The following is a 27,842-nucleotide window of genomic DNA, read 5'->3' on the forward strand; positions in this document are numbered from 1 at the left end:
AAACCGATCTAGAATCTAGACTAGAAAAAAAAACTTCTGTAGCTTTGCAACCAATTCATATACCCACAAAGAGGGGCCCATCAACAGCACATTTGACTTACCCTTTCGCTTCTATTCTTTATGCACTCAACAAACTTCCAGTATAAAGAGACACTTTTCCGTGTCATTAACTTGGTGTTCCACTCCACCTCTCTACACAGAGTTCTGAGTCATAGACTCATAATCCCATTTTAACTCGTAAGGATTTCAGCTGCTTCAAACGGTTTTTTTTTCCTTTAACCTTGTCTCTTCAGTATCCTTGTTTTTCGACCTTTGAACGATTTAGTCAAGTAGTAGGCGGTCTACCTGCGTATTTCTACAGTTTCGCCGTGTTTAGTACTAGCCCGTCGGGGGTCAAATATCCCTAAAGTAGCACCAAAGGTTTTTGTTATTGTTTGAGATTAAGTTGGCCTTATGCCAGCCTCGGGGATCAAATGTGGTAAAATGCACTTATGGACATTTGACTCCCGACGGGCTAGTACTAAACACTGCGAAACTGTAGAAACATGCGGGTAGATCGCCTACTAAAGTAGCACCATTTAATCTCTCTTTCCTTTTAGTTTCACGCAAAACTATTACAGCTCACTTCCATAAATGAGATATTTTGTGCTAATGATAATCCCTTGAAACAATGATAATAAAGTCTCAAGGCCCACGAACTATGGTACCATAGGCAATTTGTCATGTTTGTGACATGTAAATTACGTCAAATTCGTCATGTAGCTGGACATATTTGGGGCTTAAACAAGCTCCTTGAGCAATAAATTCTATTATTCCCGGAAAATTTAGCGTTCATTGATTATGTAAACTGTTCCATATGAGCTAAGATATCTATTTAAATTCAGGCACTCAGGCGCTGATACAAACATTGTCTGTCAACGAAAACTATCCGTCCACGACCACGAGACGGGGGAAGGGGAAGGAAGACAGACACCAGCAGGTGGTCTTTTCAGTATTTTCCTCTTCTTTTTCTATATGATGTCACGTCCTTATTTGTCTGTTGGTTTCCCCTTTCGTCTTCTCGGTTCTTTGCAAACTATATTCAGTCCTTGGCACTTGCCGAAAAAACTTAGTCTCATACTTGCAGGTTATCTTTAGGAATTTCCGAGGCTCAGGTTTGTAGCTGAGAAGAGGATAACTCATTAACACAAGAGTAATTCTGGAAACTTTTCCTGCGACTATGGATAACATAATTAGGTTGCTTAGTTAGCACGCGTCTCTCTTTCTCTCTCTCTCTCTCTCTCTCTATTTGCATCTATCTAAAACACATACGCACTCGCGACTAATATCTCAAGACGATGATTGGTTCTGTCTACTTTATACATTGTCCTTATTTGAACAAATAAGTTTATGTACAATACAGCATATTGATTACATCATTCGTTTGTTTTCCTTAATTCTGCTTGATTCAGAACCGTTTAAATTGTGAAGAAACTGGATAAGGTTGACATATTCACAGACTGTTCATTTGTATTTTATATAGAAAACTATTTTATTTTATATTTCATTTATCTCTATTTATTTTTTTTTGAGAACCGATTGATCATTCTGAGATGCATATTTACCAAGATCTGTAAAATGGAAGATATGTAACAGAAAGGAATAATCATGCAATAAACGAGTGTCAGGACTCAGGAGACTAGTTCAATTGAGGTCGCTATTGTATCCTATAGGCCTACTCTGCTTTTCTATACCGTACAGAGATTAGTTGATGTCATTGTATCCCATAGACCTAGCATGCTCTCCTATTGCTGGTACAGAGAATAACCTATACTCTGTTTTTTTTCATATGTCCATCCGCCTAAAAGGATATCTAGGTGTACATTTGCAACTGAAAAGTGTTTTAATAATTTACTGTATGCGAATTACACCGTTAATATTCGAAATAGGATATTATTATAATGTAAGCTGAATGTCACTATCTTAAGCCCGGGACGCAGTGTTACCATACAAAAACACCACAGGCGGATGGACAGATGAAAAAAAACAGAGTATAGTTGGTGTCATTATTGTATCCCATAGGTCTAGTTATGCTGTTCTTTCTTTCTCATACAGAGAATAGTCTACTAGTTGACAGCATCATTGTATCTCGTAGGTCTAATATGCTCTTCTTTCTTTCATGTACAGACTGGACCTCATGCGAAATCGACAACGAGTGACGTCATCGGAGGCCCAATACTACGGCTTTGGCTCGGCGGCAAACACCGCCATCATTTACGTCTACAGGAACGACATCGTGTACGTATACCTGGCGGAGGGGCTGCTGTATGAGAACGACGCTCGCTTCAGGGGTTACGCTTCCTTTACTGGTTATAAGATCGGCTAAAAGAGATAAGAGGACGTTAAAGAGACAGGGGTCAGAGAGAAGAGGGAGGAAGGTTTGCTCTCGGGATTTTAGGTGAGGCGAGGCGGAGGATTTCAGTAAAAAAAAGAAATAAAAGGATGGAAGCATATATGAAGGGACGCCGATAGACTTCACAGAATGAGAAGGGAGGGAGATAGAACTTTAAGGTTGTCGGTGAAAGTTATTAAATTGAAAATAAACTACAAGCTGTGAGAAATAATCGCAGAAACATGAATGCGTCATCAGAAATTCCACTATTATTTTAAGCCTTAGTCGGACAATATGTAGAAAAGCGGTTAAGTCTTTGATCGTCCTATGAGACTTTTCCAATCGTTTCAAGACTTTGAAGGAATTCCTGGCTTAGTTGCTGCTGCAAAGGTGCAAATAGGCATTCAAAATCACCTAACAGCTGCAATCATCTGTCTGTCTCGCATGATCGTCATCAAGTATTAGTCATGTTGTAACTGTGCATGACATTATCTGTATGTGGTTATTTAAACACAAGAAGGTCAAATATCATTTGGATTTTAAGTGTTCCTGAACAAAATATCTATCTATTCATCTATCTAGAGTGTGTGTGTGTGTGTGTCTGTGTGTATGTGTGTGTGTGTGTGTGGGAATTATGTGTAGCTAATCTAACCTAAAGAGAGAGAGAGAGAGAGAGAGAGAGAGAGAGAGAGAGAGAGAGAGAGAGAGAGCTATGGAAGAATCTGACGAATGCCCGTTTAGTAATCATAAAGACCCCATCAAAAGGCTTCCCCTGAGGCAAATTACCCTCCCGGTGACGAATGCTTTGGAAAAAGAGGAACTTAAGAAGTTATATTAGGCCCAAGGAAAATCTTATATTGTACAACAAAAGAGGTTGTAAATCGGCGTCAGAACTCGTTCATAAAAGCAACGTCGACGAGGTGCGCTTGTACGCGCGCATCTGCACGTTTCCCTAACGGTGAGTATATGCTTTATGATCATAAACAAAATCTCTTAAGGCCCCATACACTGAACGATTGTCGTTATCAACCAACGTACACACACATACTATCATACAGTACGAACGATCTCTGCACCGATTTCAGTCTGAACAAAGTTTTTGCCTCCAGTAGACATGACATCATTTCTAACAGAGACGTGCACGCGATAGCGTTTATCGGCAGGCAAACCCATACATTGAACGATCAGTGTATGACAGACTTAAGTCGTAAGCCAGTAACCATGGTCGTGAGAGATTCCCGTTGAGAACGTTCAGACACGAAGCTCCGCCCACTTTTGCATTCAGATACGCCCATTGCGAACAGGTAAAGAGTCGTTCAGTGCATGGGGGACTTAAAGGCGACAATGCCTGTCCTGGTTACGCGCATTCTTATATCAGTCTTCGTTAATCTGTATTTTTCACTGTCACACTAGACCAATTGACAAAAACTGGTTGTAGCGTCTGAAAGATCATCGCTGAAGATTTACCACCGAATTTATATATATATATATATATATATATATATATATATATACTATATATATATATATATATATGTGTGTGTGTGTGTGTGTGTAATATATATATAATTTTAACAGAGTTCAAGCCCAAAAGCGTTTATGATTGTCTAGATCTGTTCTTATGCGAAATAATATTGGTATTATTTGAAATATGCTCGAAAATGCTCATGTAAGATACGTTAATACAAAATTTTATACATAATGTTTATTTGTTTATATGTATTGTTGCCATTTCTAAAATGAAGTAATCATGTCTAGTTGTTTGGTTAAGGAAGCGTGATGAGAGTATTTCTGGTAGTAATGGAGTGTGTTTTATAAAGGAAATAGTACTACCATTTTATTTATATCGTTATTTTTCTTTACAATAATTCCGTTGGGCTTTTGATTCTCACTGTCGTACTTTCTCTCCACATTCGTAATTCTGTATTGTCATAATTTTTGTGGGTAGACTTTTTTCTTTTCTCACTCTCCTTTCATTTTTCTCTCAAAACCCAATACCAGTCGATGATTTTTGTAAGAAATGCTAATTTTCAGCGTCGTCTTCCAGTCCTCCACGAACTTTACTTCTTTTCAGTGGCATCAGCGCTCTCTCCAGGCATATATCACCCAAATTATGAATGAAACGACAACGGAAATGTCAGAGAACCACTTCTAACCGAGAATATCGGACACTCCAAGAGACACAAAGGCCGAGGAGTAGTAATATGGAGGACGACGAGGGGCGGGTTGGTGAGGGGGGGGGGGGGGGGGGGGGGGGGGGGGGGGTGGGGGGCGGCGGGGTAAGGGACGTGTGAAGTTGACCAGGACAATCCCTTCAGTGGCTAATCAGAGAAACATGACATATCGAAACACGGTTGTGTTTATTCAATCATCGGCCTCGCATCCAGCGCCGAATCTAAGAGGAGGAAATGTGGGAGGATGTCCTTGGAGGTCTGCTGCTTTCTAGGTTTACAAGCGAGGAAATAAGGCAGGGAGATGATGAGAAGAAGAGGAAGAGGAGGAGACGGGTAACGATTGGGAAAACAGGGAACACCGGTAATTAGCTCCGGGAGAAAAGTTAAAGAAACACTTTCGGTTGAGGAGGAAAATATTTGCTTATCTCAGTGTCGGGGGGGAAACTAAGTTCTTCGAAACTCTTTGATGGGTGAGGTTTCATGTTATCCGAGAAGGCTCGTTGTTGCCAACCTCACTGTTCCTTGTGAAATATCTGAAGTTTCACAGTCAACATCTATGATATTTGGTTATTAAAGTCGTGTGTATTACGTGTTCTTGCTAGAATGGAATGAGTCTAAAGGTAAAGGTGGGGCTAATTCAATTAATTCCTGTATGTAGTACTACATTGCTCCTCTTCATACTTTAAAAGATACCATCCTTGATTTTTTTGAAGCTTCTAAGCAGCTTAAATGTCTTTTTTGCATCTTGAGACTTACTAAGAGGACAAGTACTGTAATGCGTTTCATGAATATAGTGATTTTTGTCCACTAAAGGTCAAAATACTTTTCATGGTGAATAGATATATACTTCAGCAGGGAGGTATACCATAACTCGAATTATATTACGTGTCAATAATGCAGTAATTTTAATGTTTTTTTTTTTTTTTTTTTTTTTGTAGAAACAAAAAATTGTACTTCAGTTAAATGGGAACTATTTTCAGGAAATAAAAATTCTGTAAAATTGTAATTTAAGACATCTTTGTGCAGGGCAGTGCACAGGAACCAGATTTTATTTTGATATACAAAAGGTTTCTTGATAATTTAATTTTTAGAAAATGGGAGGCAAGACATGTCCAGCCTTTTGCAATATTTAACTCTAATACATGGAACTGACATTACAGCCTCTTGTATAATTATAACTATCGAGGTGGACAGACTTAAGGTATGGTTCTGACAAGCAACTTCTACTGAATCCTAGTCAAAATGTGTGCGTCTGGGAGAGAGAAAAAAATTGAATTTCAAGACTACGTTTAAGTAGCAAGGTGGTACTAAGTGACATTTTAAGAGAGAGATCATATGATACAAATATAGCAGAAACATGCATAAAACAAACAATAAGACATGTAAACAACCTTACAAAAGAAAAATTGATATCGTTTAGAATATACATACAGTATATGAAATCAAAGAAAGGGCAATGCATTCTATGTGAAAATAATTATGCAAATGAAAAATGAAAGGACTAAGTGAATCCGAATAAAATTACCCTTGAGATAATAGGAGAATTTATACAGTTGAACACACCATTACGGGTGACACTCAACTGGACTCGGAAGAGCAACGGAAAAATGGATCTTGTGGAGTCTGACATTTTATCGGCCTGTTCCCCCTACTGAGAAAACTTCATCACGATGATTGTTTAATGTTATGCAACATAGATAAATGCTAAGCGACAAAAGTGCGCCTGGAGCGAAACATACTAAAAATGTCACCCATGGATGTAAGAGAATGATTTCTTCTGGATTCACGTCATGTAGGAGGAGGAGGAAGAGGAGAGTGAGTCGTGGGGGAACAGTAGCTTATACCTGCCTAGTCGCATTAAAAGACCTCGTGGAACTAAATTAACAAACAAGCCACAAAGAAATCTACAGAATCAACGACATTACCATCAGTCACAATTTATGAAAGATAAAAATAACGTTCTAACGTTGAAGAGAGAAAGAGAGAGAGAAAAGGGCTGGAATCGAGCCTAAAAAGGCTATAAAAACGGATGTTTACCCAAACGTTCCCCCAACCAACTGTCCGGAGACCCTCTTCTTATCTGGAGGGAGGCGAGGCTCAGACGTGAAAGAAAACGATGAAAGAAAACGGATAAAAGGACCCAAATCGAATGGAGGGGGAAGAGGAGAATCTCAGACGAGTGATTGATTTTCCGGGAGATTACTGGGATGTTAATGGATTATCTCTCAGTCTAAACGGATCACCTCAACAGTCGGGTCGTGAGAGAATCGAGAAAACCTCAATTAATCTGCTGCTGTTGGGCGCTTCTCAATACACACACACACACACACACACACACACACACATCGGCGCCTCTGAGGAATTTCTTGTTATGATTCTCTACGGAATTTCCTGTAATGATTCTCATCTATTTTCTCGGCAACGGTGATTTACCATTATAATGACACTAAAACAGCTAGGGGGAAGACAAAAACTTAGATTACCAGAAGTACTTCCTTGTTTACCATCATCTAAAGATGTGATCATAAACGTTTCGATATAAATCTTCACCACCACTTGATAAAACTAACCTTAGTAATAAACGAGAAAAGGGGTGAAAATGAATCGTATAAAACATCATTGTTTCTATGTATAAATTATGCCAGTGGCTGCGTTGATGAAATGTGATGTATACTGATGTGTGTGTATTTTGGGGTGAGGTTGCTAGTCCATGCCTCTCTCCATTATGGTGTCAACCACCACAGTCGACCAACTTCGGAAAACTTAATTTACAGCTTAGCTAAATAGAAAAAAAAGTGACTAAAGCCTTCATGCTATGTTGGGAACTTTCTTTGGAAAGGAATCACTATAAAAAAGCGAACAACTTATTCATCCCTGAACTGAAGAATGAGTGAAACACTGTAGTGAAGGTTTCCATTTATACAGAGCCTCATATAATTAAAAAAAAGACGGCTCATCTACGCTTTACATACTTTTAGGCCGTCTGGATGTTAAGGTCCTTCCACTCCAACGCCTCTTTCACGCCACCAAGCCAGCCAGCACTTTCATGGTTTCCCCGCTCCTCTCTCCTCGTAAAAAAACTCACGAACCATAAAAACTATCCACTGATTTACTGTGCTTTGTGTGAAATACCGCCATCCATGTCTTTCCTGTACTTGATCTTCTATGAATCACTTATCACTAGCCTCCATTCTCATGGTTCTCATTCAAGTAGTTGTAGGTCTACCAACTCCTCTGTTGTCCACAGGATCCCAGCCGACACGATCACATAGTACTATTTCTGGCCAGCCAGGATGGCGCGGATTAAATTCTTTTCTGACCAAAGTACATCATACCACGTTTTCATCGCATCTTCTTCACATCTCTACCCCTTTCAGTCCGTTTTTACATTACATGCAATATGCAAATAGTTAGTTTCAATAGCTCGTTCGTTTAGTTAAGAACAAAACTTATATTGCAACGATATAACATTACAGGTCCGCTTGAAAATTTAAGCTGATTGCTTTCCTAAAAAAATTTACGTTATTCAGAAAAAAGTGATTACGCTCAGTATTTTTTTTTTAATTAATTTTTTTTTTTTGCATTTTGGTTCGACAATGACTCCACAGAGATTATTAGCGGAGCGGTCGAACCCCCGCCCCCCCACCTCAACAACCCCTCCTCCCGTACACGAACTGTTCGGCCCACTCACTTCGATCTTGTACGCAATTTCACGCCTCCTGAATGCTAAGGACCTTATTTCCCAGCGCCTCTTGCACACATGCAGCCAACACTCATTCGGCCTCGCTCTTCTCCGTAATTTTTTTTTTTTTTTAATTATGCACCCCTCCTATCAGTCTGTTTCAGGGGTGTCAAACTCACATCCTTTCGAGGGCCAATTATGCACTTGGTTATGGTCTCGAGGGCCATCAAAGATTTGGTAATTACTTATTCCTTACGACTCATTTATTAAGATTTGGAATGAAAGAGACTTATTGCCAGCAACAATAATATGAAATAAATTAATAAATTGTCATATGAATGAAAGGTTAAACTTATTAATGTCTCGTTTGAACAATTTAGTATTTAGTGAAATTTTCCTCAGTTCTAACAGTTACAGTAGCACGAGTTGAAAAATCTCTTGGCATCTCGCGAGCCACTTAAGACCATCCCGCGGACCTTGACACTCCTGCCTGAGCACCGCCATCTTGAATTCAAGATGGCGGTGGCTTGAGTCCTTTGATCAACTTATCTCAAAAATGTTTTAATCCATTCTTTTTACCAGGCTACTATTTTCTACTACTTACCTCTATATTTAACTCTCTTGCTGGCATGTTTACTCTGTATAATACGCTGCTTTTATAAAAATTAAACTCTAAAGGTCTGCCAACGGCGATATAAAGAGACTTTTTGTCTTATTTGTGTTTTAGGAACGTTGATTAACAAAAAATATTGGAATCATATTATGTGCCCACACAATGTTAAAAATTCTCTCCTAGTCTCAAGAGTGTAGAGTCGAGGCTTTGAAAACTAAAACTTTCTTCGTACAGTTTGCATAGAAGAGGAAGGATGCAACACAAGTGATGATGTATTTTCGTTCTCTGAAAAAGGCATTGCCTAGACGTGTGAATTTAGCTCAAGGCCGTTCCAGATTAAGGTACGAATGTCAGAATGTCATAGAAGATGCAGACTGGAAAAGGTCCATGATTTCAGCTGACAAAGTTTCTGATATATATTAGGACCTGTTTGAGTTGATATTGATAATATTGTTTTTCTGTGCTTTACAATACTGGCTCGAATTTCATCAACAGTTGCTAGTTATATGTTGACCAAATTAAGCCTATAGGGCAGTAATCAAGCAGCTTCTTGATGTTATCATTATGGCGGGAAAATTCTTTTATGGCCAACGAACTGAATAACTTTTGGAATTGCTCATGAGAAGAGACGAGGCACTGGAATGGGCATTCCAGCGGTCTAGATCGCACTAAAGAACTTTTCCATATAATTATCACGGAGGACGGAATCACGTGGTATTATTCATTCTGAGAATTTCATCACAAGTTTGGTTAATAGTTATGCTTAATCACTTACTGCGTTATGCAACCATCAACATCAGAATTTGCAAAGGAACGATTTCTTTGATGGCTCTGACCTCGTTATGAACTGAAACGCATAGTCTCGATTTGGACAAACTGCTTTGGGTTAGTAACACTGGAGAAGTGAACTTACGTTCTTCTATTCTGCGGTATCGATGCCCAAAGCACGGAAATTTCGCATCTTATGGCAACAGATAACTACTGGTTCCTTATGCTTATTGCTGTAAAACTAATTATTTATTTATAGTACTTACTACTCTCAAGGAAGAAATTAAAGCAAAAGAACTTCCTACAGTCATAAAAACCCTCGTAGGAGGGTAGCGCCGTCAGTGGACCTCATGCGGTGCACTGTAGGCATTACTTAAGGTGCTTTGCAGTGCCCCTTCGGCCCCTAGCTGCAACCACCTTCGTTCCTCTTACTGTACCTCCTTTCATATTCTATTTCTTCATCTTACTTTCCACCCTCTCCTAATACTTGATTCATAGTGCAACTGCTTTGAGGTTCTCCTACTGTTACACCTTTCAAACATTTTGCTGTCAATTTCCATTTCAGCGCCGAATGATCTCATAGGTCCCTGTGCTTGGCCTTTGGCCTAAATTCTAAATTCAAATCAACTCAACTCAAAAGTCATAAACCAGCCCAAAGCACGCAAGCAATTGGATTGGATTATGGAATTTAGGGCATAGCCCAAGCGCTGGGACCTATAAGATCATTCAGCGCTGAAATGAAAGTATGGCTAGATGGAAAAATGAGAAATGAAATGAAAATGATAAACTGATGACAATCCTGCACTTGAACAGGACTGTACATCACCAATGGCCATTTTACTCTCCTCCCAGCATTCCGATCATCCAAAGTTATGAAAGATCGTTGTGGCCAGGGGGCCAAACGCAAGCAATTAAATTAGTATAGAACCCGCAAAGTAATCTGCTTGAACAGTTAAGTATTGTATACTGTTATCACAATGACTGAATTATTGTTCATTAAGATCCGGAGCAATAGAGAGAAGTGAGAGTTTTACCGAGGGATTGTCATGTCATGGGAGGGGGTGTGGGGGAGGGGGGGTTATAGTAGATTCACATCAACCGTGCATTTGATGTCTAGGCCAGTCCGTTACGACGCTCCTGATTGGCTGTTGATAAGCCAATCACAGAGGTGGAACATACATCCTGCCTATGCGAACTCTGGAGAGAGACTGAGAGTTTCCAGCCCTGTGATTGGCTTATCAACAGCCAATCAGGAGCGTCGTAAGGGATTGGCCTAGACATCAAATACACGGTTGATGTGAATCTACTATAGTAACAAAATAGTATGGGAAACGCAATATGGAATTTTATTTAATTGTTATAAGCATGCCTGGCGTCCAAGAATGTATGGAAAAGGCAGCAATAATTTTGGAAATGATGTTCCAGAGATGACAAATGTCACGTGTCCTTGATAGCTACTCAGAGATTCGTTGACTTCGGGCTGGAAATAGCAGCTTTTGTATTTGGCATATTTAGTACAGACAAGGAGAATCTACGCGACACCTGTTACGAAGAGAGGAATATCATGTTGGAAGACATACGATGGAAATGGAAAATGCGTCGTAGAAGGAAGAAGGGAAGACCAAGAAAGAGATGGCGTGATTGTGTAGGGGAAGATATGTTACGGAAAGGTATTAACGAGAACGATGCACAGGACAGAAAGAGATGGAGACGACTCAGTCATAACGGCGACCCCATATAAAAATGGGTTAAAGCTGGGAAGAAGGAGAATCTACGCGCTAGACGAATGAATGGTATATACTTGGAGGAAAAGAATCAACCAGTAGATTACTATAAGGCATAAACGCAAATTATATGGCATGATATGCCCTGTGTACCTGTAACAAAAGATTACTATAAATGAAAAGTTTTTTTTTTTTTACATTGTATGGACATTGCGTCACTGGTCTATGAGCAGATGTTAAGGCGGTCGTTTGTAAAATTTTTTTTCTTTCTTTTTATTTTGTGAGTATACACTGCGAATGGACAATGGAATACTGGCTTTAGGTTGAGGATAATAGAGATGTATAGCGGTGTATCGCCAGGCTGCAACTGACGAGAGAGAGAGAGAGATGAGGATGAGACGAGAGAGAGAGTAGAATGAGATGAGAGAGGAGAGAGACGATGAGAGAGAGAGAGAGAGAGAGAGTTTTTTTTCATCGCCCTTTTCAATTCCTGTTCGTTATTTGGTCGCCGTAAAGATTTTTGTCTCTTTCACCCAGCTTCTAAGGTTTCAGGGGTTGAAGTTGTAAACAAGCCATAATCTTCATCGATTTCTTTTCCACCAGCCTCATTTGTCTTCCCTTTTTCGCTCCTTCTCTCTCTCTCTCTCTGCGGAGTACGTATACGAGGATTGGCTCTCCGTCAGCAGTGCTTTGGCACCTGCTTGTCATTATCCTTGAGGCGGCAAAATATTTTCATTCAATCATATCGTTGTGTCGAGTCGCAATGTTAACAAACATATCTACCGCAAAGAATCACCCTTCGTCAGACAAGCATTAACATTGTATATCAATGAATCACATGAGATGAAACGGTGTTTCTTTCCCCTGAGGTAAACGTTCATATGTGAATCTAGTATCAGTGTGATTACACACACACGCACACACACACACACACACAATATATATATATATATATATATATATATATATATATATATATATATAATATATATATATATATATATATGCAGACACACACGATGAATAGATAGAAAAAGAATGTTCTAAAGGTGTATGTATGTAATTAATCACGCATATGTAACTTGTTTCGATAAAACTGCCATGACTAAGTGTGCCCTCTCTCACGCAGAGAAAAGAAATGCCAGTGGTTATGTTTTCTATTAAGATGAAATGAAACGTAAGAGAGAAAAACACCAAGACCAATCAATAGAGAAAGTTCCCCAAAACAAGAAGAATAATATTATTAACTTCGTTTCTTTACTTTCGGGAGGTAAAACTCCGAGGCTCCAATACGACGAAGAAATAGAAAACTGAATTATTCCAAACTATTTTGGTTGAATTTTTGTCCAATTTATCTATTACGGTCAGTAACTGTAAGTGGAGGTTAAAAGTCTGTATAATATTCCCAATAATAATAATATATATATATATATATATATATATCTATATATATATTTATATATATACTATATATATATATATATATATATATATATATGTAAGTGTTTACATAATAAAAATATGGAATGTTAGTCCATATATATAAAAGAATAAAACTAAAGAGAGGTCAACCAGATTGCTTGCAGGAATGTGATCAGACTAGAGACGCTAAAGATGACGTATACAATAAGTATGTAAGCTAAGATAACATGCCGTCACCTGTAGTCATTCAATTGTTTATAAACATTAGTCCAAGCTCCCTGCTTGAGACAACTACCCCGACCTATTATTCAAACGGCCTACGTGATCTGTAGCGTGTCTCATTTGATTGTGTGTTCGTATGAAACTATGTCATTGTATGTATGTTCATATGTTCGAACTACTGTCTGCTTCTTCATAACTTGTAACGGAGATGGTAGACAAGCAGAACAGAGTTAGCTATCGTCATTAGAAGACCTGTACCTCTTTACCTAAGCTTTATCATGTAGAGGGAATAGGATTAGCCATCATCATTGGCAGAAGCGATCAAGCTATCGTCATAGAAGACTTGTACGATCATACCTGATCTTCATCATGTAAAAACTTCAGAAGAATATACTATTTTTATACTTAGTGTTTTCTACAAGAACCTCACTGAACCATGATTTAACACATCGTCGTAAAGATAATACGACTTACACGTAAGTGATCTACAAAACCCCAGACACTCCATTGAAGATGGAAGTGCAATACCAACCGACTTAGCGTATAGATTATCGCTAGTCTAACATTACCTCATAGGGCGCCTTATCATACAAGGCACAAGCCCTAATATTGGTGGCCAGCGGACCAGAAGAACTCTACAACGTCCTACGAAGGAAAAAAAACAGAATAATAAATCATGAAGTCAACGACGACGAAAGCAGCAGATTCTTCAAGCAACCTAGTATCATCATTAGAAACGACTTCAGAAAACAACAAGATTCGTCAAGCAACTTAGTATCATCGTTAGTGAATAACTTCAAGAAACAAAACGACGTGTCCTTTTCCTACGGCAACGGAAGCTTCGTCTCTCAATAGAATCATTCAAGAAAACATCGTTAGTGAGCGTTTCCGGCACTGCAAGAAACAAACCGAACGCGTCTGCAGCATCGGATTTTCAAGGGCTCGAATCATCGAAACAACGCGCACGGGGAAACTGAAGCCAAACCAGGTCGTCCGCTAAATAGAGGAGGACCAAGGCCGTGTGTCGTTATCGGAACACCGTGACTTCCCACAAAAGCAAGCTAAGTACAATTTTTTATTCATTTGGAGTAACTTTGAGTGTTTCCTTTGCAGGTCGAATTTCGTTATTCCTGTGGCTGAAGTTACGAGACATTCTTAATCTTACTTTTTACAGAAATTATCTATATCATTGAGATTTCGCTACTGCGAGTTTTATCTTTGAGTGTCTGTTTCCAGAAGTTCTACTGAAATATCATAATCATATACTATGTTAACTTTATTCATTTTGGGTGATTATTAATCCCTTACGTAACAAATCATATTAAACAGTGAATATGCGTTTACGCAGTGGAGTCTGTATTTATACAGATGCATGGGTAGGGTCGTTAAGCACCGTAGTGATTAGAAACACACAAAAAAACAAGTGGAACACCCGTACAAATCTATATAAATTAGAGGTAACACTATTTCGGGTCATGACAATAAATGCTCCTTTGCAAAGTCCCGATCGCCGTTTTAGCCTTGAGTTTTTTTGAGTTATATAAAATATCGAACCTCAATGACTCAACTCAACTTTAAAAATATGGCTGGATTGCAAGGAATAACATGTCTGTAAAAAACTTTCATCAGGCTAAATGCGCTGACCAGGATCCCTCACTATTTCAAATTTTAGCAAAGAATGAAGTACAAACAGTTAATATTGTATGCAGTAGTGATAACTTGTCTTATTAGTAATCGCTCAGTTCCTAATAGTTCGTCATTCATTGCTTTATACGTAACCAGCAACATAAGCTAAAAAACACACATACGTTGCCGATGGTAATAAAGAGAAGGATCCCTAATTATTAACAAAAAGAAATTAAGAAAACAGTAGCCCCGTTGCAGAATCCAAACAAGCAAACTCGGTGACTGTGTCGTTCATACATACCGATATCTTTTTGAATTAAAAAGGATTTTTCCTATGAAACACACGACCGTATAAGTAATCAGAGCAGTTTCGTTTTAATTTAATACATTAAGTTTATAATAAAACTGGTGGATTAGCCCAACTGTACGCGCCGTAAAAATTAGAATATCTTGTTTTATTTCTTTAGCACACGCAATATCTTGTATTTACGGACTCACCGTCTGTTGTTCGAACTTCCCTAATGAGAAGTCCGGATAAGCGAGCGCTTACAGATACCTCTATAGTTATAAAAAAAATTGATCTGTATCTAGTGTAATTGTAAGATTCATCTAGGGGTATACAAAATATTATCTTACATCCTGCAAAATAAGGCGTGTTTATCAAAGGAAAATCCTATAAACCTTCAAACATATTAAAATCCGTTTGAACAAAAATGAGACAGTTAATCAAATAATAACTTATATAAAGGAACTATACATTTGTCTCATAAATCGTAACATTGTTCAAATGACCCAACAGAATTCTCCACAACCGCAGTCGTACTTTGCACGCAAAAATCTCGAGAAGCATGCACCCTCGAATGTCTTAGTGCGTGTAAAAAGACTTTGCTTGTGGGAAATGAAATTTTTAATCCTTCCCGACACTCTGAAATATAACGATTTCCGCGAACAAAGCCCTAAAAGTATACATATCGTGGATACGGAAGTTATAAATATCGCATTTTTTATTGTTGCTAATTTTTTAATCACGCCCAAACCAGTCGTGGTGAATCATCTCTGATAATCTATCTAAAGTAATATCCGTAAAGTCATTCAAGCAGAGGGTGATTCAGCAGATTTTTTTTTTAATTTTCTACCTGAATACCAGGAAGTTTCTCCACTGGCGAGTGATCTCTGGAAAAAAAACGGATGTAATTTAACAACACAAAACCCGGTCTAGGACAAAACATAAAGCTATTTACGTACCTTCGTATAGATTCTCAATGAAATTTCAAAATAGAGATAAATGACGAAGTTGAAAAAAGTTAGTAATAGGAGTCATTAGGAAATCAAATAAGCCCATATAATTTTTTCCCTCAAATGTCATGCCATAAAAGATCGGACTTGGCGTATCTGCGTAGATTTCTGACGCTTAAACAAGGAAACGACTCCCGATAGTTTCCAGTGCCATGTACCGACGACATCTTATCTCTGTTAGGTTAGAATAAATTTTTTTCACCAACTTGGACTTATTTAAAGGCTTTTACCTGATACCATTACCTAAGTGATTGTACCTCATACACCGTTTTTTTTCAGCACACTCAGGGGACATTATCAATTTTTACGTATGCCTCCGGCTTACGTTGCACCCTAATTACAATATAGTGTTTGGAGATTTTTAAGGATACCCTACATGCTTATATGGTTGATCTTGTAATCTTTTCTAATACATTAGAAGTACATTCACATAAAGTAGAGCTAGTGCTACAGAGACAAAGACAAATAATCTTCAGAGTAACATATCTAAATGAGAGTTTTTTAAAACCGAACATGTTTATCTAGGTTTTATGTGTCTGGTCAAGGTCTTAAAAGTAGTCCATGGTAAGGTGTCGGCTATTCATAACTTTCCGGTACTTATTAACGTAAAAGGGGGATACAGCACTTTTGCGCTGTAGTGGGTATTACAATCGTATGTAAATATGTAACTCTCAATCATGACAGCTCCTTTAAACAGATCTTACGAAGAAGAGCGTAGATTTATTATGGTCTGAAAAGCATCAACAGGCGTTTCGATATCTTAAAAGCGGAATAATGCAGCTTACCTAACTTAAAAATCCCTGATTTAAATAAGGAATTTTTTTTTTATTGCAACAGACGCCTCAGACCAAGGGGTAAGAGGGGTATTACTTCAGTCATATGATAAACAGTTCTTCCCTATAGCTTTTTATTCACGTAAACTAAAGCCCTCTGAAAGTAAATATGCAGTAGTAATAGGCAAGGAAGGGCTAGGTATCTTTTAACACTAGTACATTTTAAGTTCATAATCTATGGCTATCCTGATAAAGTCCTTTACTGAACATGAGTCCCTTTACCGAGTTTTTCAAAGGCTTTAATCACAGTCCAAAAGGAACTCGGTGACAAATGATCATTCAGGTCTTTGGAGCCAAGATAAGATATCTACCTGGGAAAGCAATTATCATAGCTGACGCATTATCCCGCAATCCCGCATCATACTGCAAAGAACCATTAATTAGACTAAAAGATATAGAAACATCCGTACCTATTGTTAAAACCGTATCTAAACAAGAAAATTCCTTAACCCAAGAGATCGCGAGCATTGAATATCTGGGTCGGAGCGCAGAACTGTTACAAACTGAACAAAGCAAGCGTCAACAGACATAACCCAAACAATAAACACTTCGAACGGAACAGAGTCAGCAGCAATAAAACACCAAACCAATAAACACTTCGAAACGGAAACAGGGTCAGCGGCTAAGCAAAAACAATACACACTTCGAGCAGAAACCCTAAAGCAAAAGTATACTTAAGGTATGTGTATCAGAATAATGTAATCAAATGTAGTATTATATGTAGGTCCGTGACGAGGAAAACCCGAAGAACACAGCAGATGACTAACGACCAGGTAGTAATAATAATCTCTCTCATACCAATCGTCATAAACTGGTTGCATTCCGTCATCCAGGGTTCCATAGTATGTCACAGAAAGCCAAATCTACTATTTTACTGGCCTACAATGCTTACAGATATAAAAAGCACATAACTAATTGTAACATGTGTCATGAAGACAAGGGACACACTAAGACACCTGTCAGTTTAAGGGCCTATCCTGTGCCAAATCAATCCTTGAAAGAATATACGTAGAATATTAACAGAATTACGAGTCTGACAGAGGGAATAAACACTTCTTAGTGTTAATAGTTCCTTGACACGTTATATAGAATTAATAGCACTAAAAACAAAAACACCGCAATGAGTGCGTTACGAATATTTATGAGTGCTAAATCAATAAATATGGAAATTCAACCACAAATAATCTGTGAACTGGGGTGGTGTAAAACATAATAATCTGTGGATCGGGTGTAAATAAATCAAATAATAATCTCCTTAAAACGTTGTGTGAATTCCTTTCCATTAAGAAAACCAATAATATATTTTATCACCCAGAGTCAATCGGTTTGGTAGAATAACGGATAATTAAATAGGAAGTGTCAATGTCTTACGAGTTACAACTCGTGATATTGGATCCAAACTGGATTATAGCGGTTCTCGCGGTTTTATATACCTTTATCAGTTATATCTTTGTATCTATTGAATGATTGCCGCAAGTAGCCCTTATACGGTACGCCGCTAGAAACACTTTTCCACATATTCAAGCCAACCATTATTTATCAAATATATATAAAAAATAAATAAATAAATAATATAAATATAAAATAATAATATGGATACAAGTGGAGTCAATATAATACACTCCGTAAGAAGTCGGAAGGGTTACAAATTATAATAAAAAAGGAATCACGATAATATCAATAAGCAAAACGTAACCATTCTATCCAAATATATATGCGTAAAGATTTGAACTCTAACTTAACGCTTTAGTAATGACAAATAAGCTAAAAGTTCAAACACATATCAAAACCTACTGACATATTGTCTGTCCCGGTGATTATATTCGTAGTCAATGAAAAAAAAAAAAGAAATTAAATAAATAAATAAATAAATAAAAATAATAATAAATAAAAATAAAATAAAAGAGATTTTAAGTCAGGAAGTCTAGAAGTGAAAATGTTATCTATGAATAATCCTATTGAATCTTATACAGGGCTAATAATATATATAGAATTTGTCTGGAAACCTTTTTTCATATAGTTTGAATAAGGAATATTTATTTAACATAATGCCAACATGAAACTAATATATTGTTCAATTTTGGTACTGTTGTTTTTTTTTTTTGACATTCTTCTCATGCGGGTGGAGAATTAAAACACTAAAATATCATTTGAAAATACTAAGTCGTATCTCTTACAGCAAGTAACGTAACTCTTAGCTGGCTGAGAGCAATCTCCTGCCAAGTGACGACGTCATCATTGCCGTATCAGCATTTGTTCCTTTTAAAAAAACCTCAATAATCTGCTTACACAGGCTTCATCTGTGTGTCGTCTCTGCTTGCAAAAGCAGATTGACTGGTGAGAAAGGAATGCTTAGTTCATGAACTTCACATGTGGTTCATAGGTCACCCCATGACAGGCCACATAACATATTCTTATCCGTGTGTGTAATGCAATTAGTTCAGGACTTGTAATCATTTTAAAATTAATGAACAATATAAGCAAATAGAATTTCTATAACAAAACAAACAAAATGAATTAATTTTTTTCTGAACCTCATAGACATTTAGAAGTATCAAGATATATATGTGAAATATTTACTTGCAACATTAGCCTATTACAATTCAAGTAAAACATTCATGGGAAAATGTCACAATTCTTGAAAAACCCAAAGTTTATTTAGAAATTAGTTACATAGTGGGGGGGTTTTTTTCGTTGCATCTCCTACCTATTAATAAAGTTTTTAAAATTAACCTCAGAAGATGCGCGCGAGAATATTGAATATGAAACTTTTGTTAGGGCACATAGAATCATGATTAATCTTCTCTTTGACTCTTATGTTGCCTGGCAATCTTACAAATAGCTCCATTTTCACTTCTTTGTTTCTAGTAACTTACTACCAGTAATATCGAATTTTTTCTTTGAGGATTCGTAATGATATTTCCAATTTATTTTTTTATAATTCTGGATATTTTTACAAGTCATCATAGACCTGGATAGTTCACTCATTGTGTTAATGCCATGGATAAAAAAGTTTGTACAGCGGACTCTTTGAATTCCGAAATATCAGCGAATTCATGTGGGTTAAGTCTGGTCTAAATGGCTCTCTCCCCTCCCCTGTATTTGGATGTCGTCTGAATTGTTTAACTTTGCCCTTGTGACAAGTATAATTTCACTTGCAGGCTGATTAATGGAACCTGGTTACAGTATCCTGCCAGTACGAGAGTTTCACATCGCAACTTCAAAAAAAATCGTTCGTCGCAGCGGACGACTACAGTCAAGTAACAACCGCCTACAATGTGAAAGGAATTTCATGGACTTCTTCGACCGACACCGTATCTCGTCGTTAATCTCGTTTAATGCGGAATGCTCCAGCGGCTGTCGGAATTCGACTACAAAAAGGGACATACTTCCGACAATTACGACCCGAAGGATATTCAACTCTACTTTGCTGGCGAAGGACTCGTGCTGGGATGATACTTATTCATCGCGAACGTAATCGTGTAGCTTAGGATGCAGAGAATAAGTATGAGCGCAAAATGGAACGTTGGACCCGCCCAGGCAAATTTTCCCCTTGTTTTTAACCATTTGAAAAAAAGGCCGTTTCATTTGGTTAAAGGTGGTTGTCTGGAACTGTGTAATGGACGAAAAGTTGTTCGAAAAGCTAGTTAAAAGTGAAGTAGTATAACCTCGTCATGTATCCTCCATATATATAAAGTATCATGTATCCTATATATAATTGATCATAAATAACAGAATCGAAATATATTTTTTGCGTGTACGCACTAGGAATCTATATATAAATGATCATAAATAACGGAATCGAAATATATCTTTGCGTGTACGCAATAGGAATCTATTTAGTGCACATATATTAATCATAATTATATGAATCCATATACATATGTATAACAAATCAGGTAGCCTATAATCAATCTGTTACCTTTTATCTTACCAATATCTGCAGGTATTTATGAGTTAGTATATGAATTAATGAATCAGATATATAACAGTTAGCATAAACATTACTAATTTTTATCAATTCATATATGAAATTTTTTATCAGTTAAAATATGATTTTTATCATGTTAATCTTCATTCTATGCAATTATCAGAGTACATTAGTATTTTCTGTAGCATAAGTATCTTAAAGAGATGAAGTGAAAAACTGTATCATTATATATCATGTGATCACTATTATTTACCAATATCATTGTTTTTTATTTTATTACTTGAATCAATTCATGTACACCATGAATTTTTATTTACTTATATATATATATATTCACATAGTGTCTGTATCACACTCCTATAAGTCAAATGCAAGTCAAGTTTGAGTAATATTCAGTAGTTGGTTTTGGTAGCTGACCGAGCTAATGTAAGTGTTTACATAATAAAAATATGGAATGTTAGTCCATATTATATAAAAGAATAAAACTAAAGAGGTCAACCAGATTGCTTGCAGGAATGTGATCAGACTAGAGACGCTAAAGATGACGTATACAATAAGTATGTAAGCTAAGATAACATGCCGTCACCTGTAGTCATTCAATTGTTTATAAACATTAGTCCAAGCTCCCTGCTTGAGACAACTACCCCGACCTATTATTCAAACGGCCTACGTGATCTGTAGCGTGTCTCATTTGATTGTGTGTTCGTATGAAACTATGTCATTGTATGTATGTTCATATGTTCGAACTACTGTCTGCTTCTTCATAACTTGTAACGGAGATGTAGACAAGCAGAACAGAGTTAGCTATCGTCATTAGAAGACCTGTACCTCTTTACCTAAGCTTTATCATGTAGAGGAATAGGATTAGCCATCATCATTGGCAGAAGCGATCAAAGCTATCGTCATAGAAGACTTGTACGATCATACCTGATCTTCATCATGTAAAACTTCAGAAGAATATACTATTTTTATACTTAGTGTTTTCTACAAGAACCTCAACCGAACCATGAGTTTAACACATCGTCGTAAAGATAATACCGACTTCGTAAGTGATCTACAAAACCCCAGACACTCCATTGAAGATGGAAGTGCAATACCAACCGACTTAGCGTATAGATTATCGCTAGTCTAAAACATTACCTCATAAGGAGCGCCCTTATCATACAAGGCACAAAGCCCTAAATATATATATATATATATATATATATATATATATATATATATATATATATATATATCTATCTTATATATATATATGTATGTATGTATAACTATTATCTTTATTACATATTACGACACATACACTATATATTAAATGTATGTATATAAAAATTTAGAAAATTACTTTTGTGCATATTTATGATCAACATGTGCATTTATAACTAATTAGTTCCATTGCTTATCTAACCTGAAAAGTGACCTTCCGATCAATACCTGTTTGTGCACATAAAAGTAACTCGAAAGATACAGTGAAAGAAGAAGAAGAAGAAGAAGAAGAAGAAGAAGAAGAAGAAGAAGAGGAAGAAGAAGAAGAAGTAGTTTCTATGGAAGAAAAAGTTGGAATGTATTGCCGACTATTGGGACAACTCTCCTTTAGGGAAGTGAAGTTTGAATGTTGAAAAAAATAAAAAATAAATAAATAAAAAAAGGCAGAAGCTATAGTGACGATGTGGTGAAAAGGTGACCTCAGAAGAAAAAGAAGAAGAAGAAGAGAGGGGTCAAAGTGCTCTGAGGTCACGTTACTCCGTCGAGAGATTTTGGAGGACGAAGGATTGGTCAAAATGTGCAATGTAATTTGGAAGACTTGGGAAGAAGACGGAGAGTTACAAGGATTAGGATGTCTCAAAGACTTGTTAGTCCATCCTAAGAGGAGACATCGTGTGCTCACTTATCTGTAGGAGCAGGTTTTACTGTGCATTCACAGTGTCCTAATGATTTTGTCTAGCTTTCTTTTACAGCACTCTTCCACACTATTGCTGTTAACAACTTCTGGTGGCAGTTTATTCCACGTGTCACATATCTTGTACGTGAAGAAGTTCCTACAATGGGATGTGTTGTACTTCTTCAGTTCTAGTTTCCATCCATTATTTCTTGTCTGTTATAGTTTAACGTAAATAGGTTCCTATCTACTTTTGTTTGAGAGAACGAAGAATTGGTGACTGAATGAGATGGAAAAGGGAATAGAAGAGCTTTCAGTACCTTAGAAGCCCGAGAGTCCTTATAAGAAGAAGGTGTATGTAAAGTAATTAACGTCCTGCTGATGAGCTGTATGTGAAGGAACATGAACCGGTTAATGTCTACTGCTCAGGAGCTTCTCGCTAACAGCGGAGATCGTTTACTGATGAGTGGTTGAAGCAGATCAACTGCAAAGGTTTTTGTTCAGGAAACCAGGAGGCTGGCGAAAGAGCGAAGAATTTATCTTCGTGATTCTGATTTCTTGGACGAGAAGAAAACGTGGTGGCGCTTGGTGATTTGAATGCAGGCGTTGTGGCCAGAGGAAGAGATGGTGATGTCTTGACCCCTCCATTACGACGGTCCTGATTGAACAGGAACATTCATCCTGCCTATGTCATTTCTCGAGAGAGACTTGAGTTTCCAGCCCTGTGATTGGCTTATCAACAGCCAATCAGGACCGTCGTAAGGGACGGGCCCCGACATCAAATGTACGGTTGATGGGAATCTACTGTAGTGTGTGATGAAAAAAGCCTCGTGGGAATCTGATGTCAGCAGTGAGTCATGACTATTAGGAATATATGCATTCTACGGACAAAGAATATTCATATATATATATATATTTATATATATATATATATTATATATATATATATATATATATATATATATATATATAGGAGGTGAAAAGTGGTATAGAAAAGATTTTACATATTGGAATGTTAAGACCAAGCAGATTTACCCAAATTGCGAGTGTCCAAAAATGAAAGACTTGAGTTTTTTTTCTGGGTTTTCCGAGAAGTTGTATGTGAATGTATTTGAGTATGAATCTGTAATTATATACACAAAAGCTTTTTGTTTCCGTAGAAAGAGAGAAACAGATGGACTGCTTGCTCTTTATTTCGTATACTGAGGAAGACCCTCACTTCTCTGTCGCGTCAAATCATTTCTCTGAAATGCATCGACGGAAAAAGAAATTCTGGAACAAGTGAAAGATCACAAGAGAAACATCCAAAGGAACCATTTGCTGGGAAGCTGCGAAAACGATTAAGACTTTTTAAACCCAGAATGGCTACTTGGATGATATCAAGGCACCGTAGTGTTCTTCCTTCCATCCCCATCGTCCAATATGCAAATGATGAGAAACGTCGACTCCTCTCTCCTGGTCTTGTAGTAGAAGCCCTGGTAAGGACCATATTTCCTCCGAATTTAGGAGCAATTATGATGCGTTTAAGGGAACGGCCCTCCGGGTTGAATTAATGCGCCACGGACGATTCCAGTTTCTCTTACAGCGTGAAAGGAAGAGGAGATGGGAAAGAAAGGAAAAAATAAGGATGGTAAAAGTTCCATAACATCATTAAAAGGAGAAATTGTCTAGTCTCAGAAAAGAGCAGAGAATTTCAACGGGTCTATTTTCAACTGCCGACTTGATGCTTTTTTTTTTTTTTTTTTTTTTTTTTTTTTTTTTTTTTTTTTTTTTTTTTTTTTGGTGGAATTCCTTCTTCAAGTTCGTCTCCCTAATCTGTTGGGCCCCAAAAGCGAAAGAAAGGGGAAGGGGTGGGGTGTTGGGGGTGGTGGGAGGGGGGAGGGGGAAGGGGAAGGAAAGGGCCAGAGGCCGCAATACATTATGAGAAATGTTATTCTTAACTGGGGGAATAAAAGTTAAAGAGATCTTTGTGTTCCCGTCGTATCCTTTCAACCACATCTCGCCATTATATTCCAGAAAGAGGCCATTACTGTTCTCGATTCCTTGATATTTTCGAAAAGCACTGGGTCATAAAAAAAAGAAAAAGAAAAAAAAAGGTCCTTGAGTTAGACTGTTTTTAGATTATGCATCGATTGTTCAAGATGAATAGAATTATAACAGAGAATCAACTTAGAAAACGACGTGAGATAAAAAAAAAAAAAAAAATAGACAGAAATAGTCTTTAAAACAATGTATTGAGCCACGGAAATTAATAAAGGTTTATGCAGTCATTGCTTATGATAATTTGCTATTATGAAACTGTGAAGACAAAGAGAAGGGAAAAGTGATTATTAATGGGGTATTTTGCTATTTAAAGGACAGATACGCAAAATAGCGGTCCAAGGATTCCGTTAAATGTCAGTCCTTTTAAATCAGTACATATGAGGCTTAAAAAAAATCGGTACCAACCGCATCACAAGGTAACGAATCTTAAGCAAGAAAAAAACCTGATTCTCTATCGGTTTTTTACCCTTTATTTACTGGCAATGTCTATTAATATTATTATTTCAGCATAAGAAATCTATTCATATGGAACAAGTACACAGGGGCCATTGACTTGAAATTCGTGTTTCCAAAGAATGTCGGTTTCAACCTCCCACCGCTAAAGTCCCCTCACTGCAGCAGTAACTGATCATGATACTGAGCCAGTGATTTTTCATTGCCTTGGGGGAGACGCGAACCCGCTACAACTGAGTGGCATACCACGACACTAACCACTTTACCAGTAGATCAGCTAAACAATATTAAGATGAGTCAAAATTCTTGTTATACGCCATAAGTCATAAAGTGATATGTATTTACGTCAAAAGCAGCTGTTTCTCAATGGTAAAAGTTTACATGGTCATTGTTCTAGGTAATCAATATATTTTCATCCTATGAATACGTTTTTATCTATTTTATTCATTTATCTTTTCACTTTTATTAAGTGAGATTTCCTTATTATTATTTTTTTATTGCCCTTTACCTCCTCTTACCTCTTCCTCATGAACACCATATTCTTTGGAAGCTTGAATTTCAAGTCAAAGGTACCTTTTGTTTGTTTGTATGGTGTTTTGACGTTGCATGGAACCAGCGGTTATTCAGCAACGGGACCAACGGTTTTACGTGACTTCCGAACCACGTCGAGAATGAGCTTCTATCACCAGAAAAACACATATCTCACTCCTCAATGGCGTACCCGAGAATCGAACTCGCGGCCACCGAGGTGGCACGCCAACACCATACCGACCACGCCACCGAGGCGCTTTCATTAATGCACTGAACTAAACCTCTCACAAGGGAATATTCAGGAAATCAAAGTCAGTTTCATCAGTGCTTACTGAATTATTAGCGCAATAACACTGGCTTTTATCAATACTCAGACCTCTAGAAGAGCAACCACGAGCCTGCTATTTATATTTAGATGTGCAAGAATATTGGAATTTTATTATGAATAGAATATAGGCTTGGCCAAGGCCAAGCGCTGGCGCCTATGAGGTCATTCTGCGCTGAAGGAGAAATTGACAGTAAGAAGGTTTGAAAGGTGTAACAGGAGGAAAACCTCAAAGCAGTTGCACTTTGAAGCAATTGTTAGGGGAGGGTGGAAAGTCAGATAGAAGAAAGAGAATATGAACGGAGGTACAGTTAAAGGAATGAAAGAGGCTGCAGCTAGGGGCCGAAGGGGCGCTGCAAAGAATCTCAGGTAATGCCTACAGTGCACCGACGGCCCTAACGGGGTGCAAGAATATTTGCACTTACAAAACGAAAAAATCCAAAATATACACGCACCGAATTCAAAAAAAAAAAAAATAAAAAAAGGAATGGAGCTGGTTATTTTTGAAAAGAAGTCTACAAACAAAAATAAGAAAAAAAATGCACTGTTTACATACCTGATGAGCCGTCGAAGGTTCTTCTCCAGTCTGGATCCTAGACTGAGGCAAGATCAATCCGATCTGTCACTTTCTGACACGTCTGATATTTCAAGCAAAGTTTCAAAATCAGTCGGAGACGAACGCAGAATTTGGGAAAATGAAATGCTGCTGATCAGCTGTGAAAGCAAATACAGATCCGGGTATAAACACCTAAAAAAAATAAATAAATAAATAACAGAAAGAAAAATCAGTAAAACCGGAGAAGTCTTCCGTCACGTACATATTGAGATGGCGACTATATGGAATTTTCCACTGGGAAGCGTCAATATCAACAATAATAGATTATTACCATTAATAGAGATGGCTATTAAATGCAATTTTCCATTGGAAACCGTCAATTTATTAACAATAATAGAGATGATAGTAAATGGAATTTTCTATTAGGAACCGTCAATATATTAACAACAATAGAGATGATAGTAAATGGAATTCTCTATTAGGAACCGTCAATATATTAACAATAATAGAGATGATAGTAAATGAAATTTTCTATTAGGAACCGTCAATATATTAACAATAATAGAGATGATAGTAAATAGAATTTTCTATTAGGAACCGTCAATATATTAACAATAATAGAGATGATAGTAAATGGAATCTTCTATTAGGAACCGTCAATATATTAACAATAATAGAGATGATAGTAGAGGAAAAGACCCCATATAGACTCCACTTTTCTAGCCCCGCCCCCCGCCCCCCACCCCCCACCCCCCCAAGCGTGGCTACCCCCCTCCCCCCTCCTGATTGGCTCATGTACGTACGTGAGGCCTAAAAAGGGGCGGGGCGGGGAACACCAAAACCCCCAAAAGGGGCGTGGCCACCCTGACCCCATATAGACTCCACTATTCTGGGGGGGCGTGGCCACCCCTGACCCCAAATTGACTCCATTTGTATTATAAGCTCATGTACGTACATGAGCTCATAATTGACTCCATATGTATGATAAGTTCATGTACGTACATGAGCTCATAATTGACTCCATTTGTCTTACAAGCTCATGTACGTACATGAGCTCATATTAGGGGGGTGTGGCCTCCCCTAAACCCCAAATCGACTCCACTTTTCTACCCCTGTGACGTCACATAACTATAAGGGAATAAAACCATCCTTTCAACCCTTCCACTATTCTGGGGGGCGTGGCCACCCCTGACCCCAAATTGACTCCATTTGTATTATAAGCTCATGTACGTACATGAGCTCATAATTGACTCCATATGTATGATAAGTTCATGTACGTACATGAGCTCATAATTGACTCCATTTGTCTTACAAGCTCATGTACGTACATGAGCTCATATTAGGGGGGCGTGGCCTCCCCTAACCCCAAATCGACTCCACTTTTTCCACCCCT

General features: G+C 37.6%; 2 protein-coding genes across 7 annotated transcripts in view; one reads left to right on the forward strand and one right to left on the reverse strand.

The window, feature by feature from the left end:
* The window catches only part of LOC135216125 (complement C1q subcomponent subunit A-like), a 6,930-nt gene extending 4,047 nt beyond the window's left edge, over positions 1 to 2,883 (forward strand). The window contains exon 5 of the mRNA XM_064251189.1: positions 2,167 to 2,883. Coding sequence (XP_064107259.1) covers positions 2,167 to 2,365 — 199 coding nt within the window. The 3' untranslated portion in view covers positions 2,366 to 2,883. The remainder of the gene's footprint in view (positions 1 to 2,166) is intronic.
* The window catches only part of LOC135216123 (SANT and BTB domain regulator of class switch recombination-like), a 93,655-nt gene that overhangs the window by 31,518 nt on the left and 34,295 nt on the right, over positions 1 to 27,842 (reverse strand). Inside the window, exon 1 of one of the 6 annotated variants that reach the window (XM_064251183.1) lies at positions 26,450 to 26,603. The exons of 4 other annotated variants lie outside the window; for them this stretch is intronic. The gene's annotated coding sequence lies outside the window, so the exon portion shown is untranslated. Of the gene's footprint in view, positions 1 to 101; positions 220 to 26,449; positions 26,604 to 27,842 lie in introns of those variants that run through there. One more of the 6 variants, XM_064251185.1, reaches the window with a different exon arrangement.

The sequence above is a fragment of the Macrobrachium nipponense genome, chromosome 6, assembly GCF_015104395.2.
Source record: "Macrobrachium nipponense isolate FS-2020 chromosome 6, ASM1510439v2, whole genome shotgun sequence".
NCBI lineage: Eukaryota > Metazoa > Arthropoda > Malacostraca > Decapoda > Palaemonidae > Macrobrachium > Macrobrachium nipponense.